The sequence below is a fragment of the Tupaia chinensis genome, unplaced genomic scaffold (assembly GCF_000334495.1).
Source record: "Tupaia chinensis unplaced genomic scaffold, TupChi_1.0 Scaffold139491_1, whole genome shotgun sequence".
In the NCBI taxonomy this organism is placed as follows: Eukaryota; Metazoa; Chordata; class Mammalia; order Scandentia; family Tupaiidae; genus Tupaia; species Tupaia belangeri.
In genome coordinates, this window is record NW_006199376.1 from 125,199 (window position 1) to 129,184 (window position 3,986).

At 38.2% G+C, this 3,986-nt stretch overlaps 1 protein-coding gene across 3 annotated transcripts in view; it reads left to right on the top strand.

The window, feature by feature from the left end:
* The window catches only part of TRIM22 (tripartite motif containing 22), an 18,894-nt gene extending 15,331 nt beyond the window's left edge, over positions 1–3,563 (top strand). For all 3 annotated transcript variants that reach the window (XM_006161949.3, XM_006161950.3, XM_027765714.1), the window contains exons 6-8: positions 1,024–1,124; positions 1,421–1,447; positions 1,713–3,563. In XM_006161949.3, the coding sequence (XP_006162011.1) occupies positions 1,024–1,124; positions 1,421–1,447; positions 1,713–2,308 (724 nt within the window). In that variant the 3' untranslated portion in view covers positions 2,309–3,563. The remainder of the gene's footprint in view (positions 1–1,023; positions 1,125–1,420; positions 1,448–1,712) is intronic.
* Positions 3,564–3,986: the final 423 nt, after the last annotated feature.

Sequence of the window (3,986 nt, forward strand, 5' to 3'; positions counted from 1 at the left end):
GTTCTTATATCTTTAAAGTTGCCCATCTCTCTGGTCTTTCCAAACACATAAAATTCAGACCATTATTAATTTGGTCATTATAATTTCTCCTTTCTCCAGACAACTTGAAACTCAGATGTTAGTCTCTGACCCTCATACTAGAATAATAGAATTTGGAAAACAACTGGCTTTTCATTCCAAGGGCACACACTCGATATCCTCAACTCTTCAATACCAGATTCTGTAGCCTCTCTCTACTAGCCATGTGCCTTGGAACCCAGAGGTCTGGCCTTTCCTTGGTGGATTCATTGGGATGACTTTTTTTACATGTCAAGTATATTTTTAGAATTATAGAATACCATCTAAAAGCACTTTTTTTTTTCTTGGTGGATCCACTGGGATGACTTTTTTTACATGCCAAGTATATTTTTAGAATTATAAAATACCATTTAAAAGCACTTTTTTTTCACCTAATTTTAAAATTATTTCTAAGAAGTAGGTAGGAAGGGGTTAATTATTCAATTTATTTATTTATTTATTTATGTATTTATGTATTTATTTATAATTTACCAGTGAGAATGTGTGTTTCCCTGAGAGAGACAGAAGGAGAGAGAAGGAGATGGAGAAAGCACTTTTCAATGAGTGCGGTCATGCCACAATCTCTTCTTAATGTTTCCTTCCTGTTGGGATTTGGAGCATGTACACGGAAGTGCCTGGCACTTGTTTTTCAAACCTCCAGATATGGGATTTTCTCGTGGACTCTTATGTGGGGTCTGGTTCTCTTAGCCACCAAGATATGGGTCATTCCATAATTATTCCATTTTTAAAGGAGAAATTAAACTTCTTCTCAAAGTCACATATAGGGTCAGTGGGTAAACAGGTAGACATGAGTACATTTCTTGTCTCAGTGTCAACTCTGTTCCTTTTGTTCTCCTTGCAGAGGAGGGTCCAAGTGTCTCAGTTGGGTGAAAGGTGAAGGAATCAGTGATCTTGGAAAGACACAAGGTCAAAGATGTATAGTGATCAATTTTTTGTTATCCTTAGGAGTGAAAGTTGGACCTTGAAGAAGCCAAAAGCTGTTTCCAAAAAACTGAAGCATGTATTCCGAGCTCCAGATCTGAGTAGGATGTTACAAGTTTTTAAAGGTGAGAACATCTGGAGGAAGAGCATGGGTGTAGAATTTTTGTAGCATTAGCCTCAGTGACAGAGAGGGTGTTGTTTCTAGGTGAGGACAGAAGTAGATAAATGAAGGAGGCATGTCTTGTGCTGAAGACAGGGTCATATTGTAGAGAGACTGGCCAGGTGTCTGGTTCACCAGGTGCCCTCATTCATCAGTGCATAGCCTCACAGCACTCCCCTGCCCTGCCCTACTCTAGAGATGAGATAGGTTCCAGCCCTCACTCCTTTGTTTCTAACATTATCGACACTTTTGTCATTTCAGAACTGAGAGATGTCCAGTGCCACTGGGGTAAGGAGTTGTAGGTTCAAATCATCCCCTTTGACTTTTTTTTTTTAAACTTGTGGTTACTAATAGAGCTCATGATCTGAGCCCTATGTGTTCCTTCCCTAATTATATATATATATTTATATATATATATTGTATTTCTTAAATGTTTCCCTCATCTCTGACCTGGCAACACAAGTTACTCCCAATCAATTCCCAGTTTTCCTCCTCACAGTGTTATAAGTCACACTCATCTCATGTCTCACTTCACCCCATAATTTTTCTACAGTGGATGTGATGCTGAATCCAGTCAACACCGTTTCGAATGTTGTCATTTCTGCGGATCAGAGACAAGTGAAGGTTGTGCACGCTTGCATGTTTAGGAACTTAGATCCACGTGATTTTTCTGCTTTTGGGGTCTTGGGCTGCCAATATTTCTCCTCAGGGAGATATTACTGGGAAGTAGATGTGTCTGGGAAGGTTGCCTGGATCCTGGGAGTACATAGTAAAAGAAATAACCCCAATAAAACAAAGAGTTTTGTTGGGGTTGATTTTGACCCAAATGCAAATCATCAAAATGTTTGCTCCAGGTACAACCCTCAGAATGGTTACTGGGTTATAGGATTACAGAATGAATTTGAGTATAACGCCTTTGAGTACTCTTCTTCTAATTCTAAGATTTTGACTCTTTCCATGTCTGTGCTTCCCCATCGCATTGGGGTTTTCCTAGATTGTGAAGCAGGAATTGTCTCATTTTTCAATGTCACAAACCAGGGGTCACTCATCTACAAGTTCTCCAAATGTTGCTTTTCTCTTCCTACCTATCCATACTTCAATCCTTGGAACTGTCCAGGTCCCATGACCCTGTGCCCACCAAGCACCTGAACTTTCTTGTTCCCTCCCCCACTTCTGTGAAATATCTCCATTTCTCCTGAGGTTTGGATCTCATATCTGAATTTATCTCCACCATTCTGACAGCCTCTTCCTTTCTCTCTCCTTTTCTTAGAAGGTCTTTTGTATTAGTTTGCTACAGTGCCGTAAGAAAGTATCATGGACTGGTGGTATAAACACCAGAAATTTATTGTCTCAATTTTGGGGGTTAGAAGTCCAAAATGAAGGTGTTAGCAGAGCTGATTTTTTCTGAGGGCTGTGAGTGAAGGATCTGTTCCACGTCTCCTTGGGTTGGATACAACATCTTCTCCCTGTGCCTTCTAACATTTTCTTCCTTCTATGCATGCCCCTATGTCCAAATTTCTCTTTTTATAAAGACACCAGAGATATTAGATCAAGATACACCTTTAATGAGACCATTTTAAATTAGTATTTTCTACAAAGAACCTGTCTCCAAATCAGGTTATATTCTTAGGTATCAGTGGTTAGAATTTCAAAATATGTATTTGAGGAGGGAGCAGTTCAGCCCCTAACAGTCTTTTACTTTTTCTTATCATTTAATGATGCCTGTACTTTATTATTTCTCGTATCTTATTTTCATTAGGAGAGAATGCTTTTTAGGAGGTGAGGGGTGGAAGATGGTGATGGTGATGGAGTATGCACAGGGGAACGTATCTAATTCCTCCTATTGAAAGAACAATAGCCTTTGTTACATAACTCCTTTGCCACCTCTTTTCTTCCTCCTTCCTTTGTTGCTTAGCAGAACGGACAAAGGAAAATCTGTCAACCTATATTTATGTTATGTAAAAGAGCACATAGGAATCTGTCGCTAAATAGTGAATCCTTCAGAATGTATTATTTGCCGGTGACACCTCATATTTTTCAGAGATTTAAAGCAGGAAGTGCATAAATAACATATCTAGCTAGAATGGAGATTTAATGCTCAGAGTTTCCAAGTTCTAATCTTGTATCTTCACGTAGACACTCTACACCATTGGTTAAATTACTGAATGTCTCTTGTTCTCATTTTCCTAAAATAAAAATTGATGTGTAAGATTGTATCTAATCCTTAGGATCATTTTGAATAACGAACATTTTATTGAATATAGACCAACTTTCTAAAGCACTTTTTCTTAAACATTAGAATAAAAATGTGTTTCATTATTACTGAAAAAATGTAAATCATGTCATTTTCTCTGGGGAACCTTTGTTTTCTTTATTTGCTTCAATAAAACAATAGTTGGATCTACTGAGGTCTCATTTTTCAGGTTCCAAAATCCTGCTGCAGAATGTGTGTTTCTAGGATGTGGTTGTCCAGTAGGCTTAGCTGTCTACACTCTGCTGTCCGTATAATACATAGCCTTTCAGTGTTCAGACCTGTTCCTTGTGCTTAAACTCTGGCACATACCACTGCACTTACCACCCTACGCACTTGTCCTTTTTTTGCCAAGTATTTTTTAAACACAATTTGTGGAATAGAACAACATGGAATAACAAAGATATAAAGTGTTAGAGAAATATGCTCTATTATTTGCAGTTCTTGGGAGAAATAGCATTAGTAAGATATATATATATATATACACACACACACACACACACACACACACACACACACACACATGAAACATTGGCTCTTACATCTAAGGAGGATTAGTCTTTCTACAAACTGGAA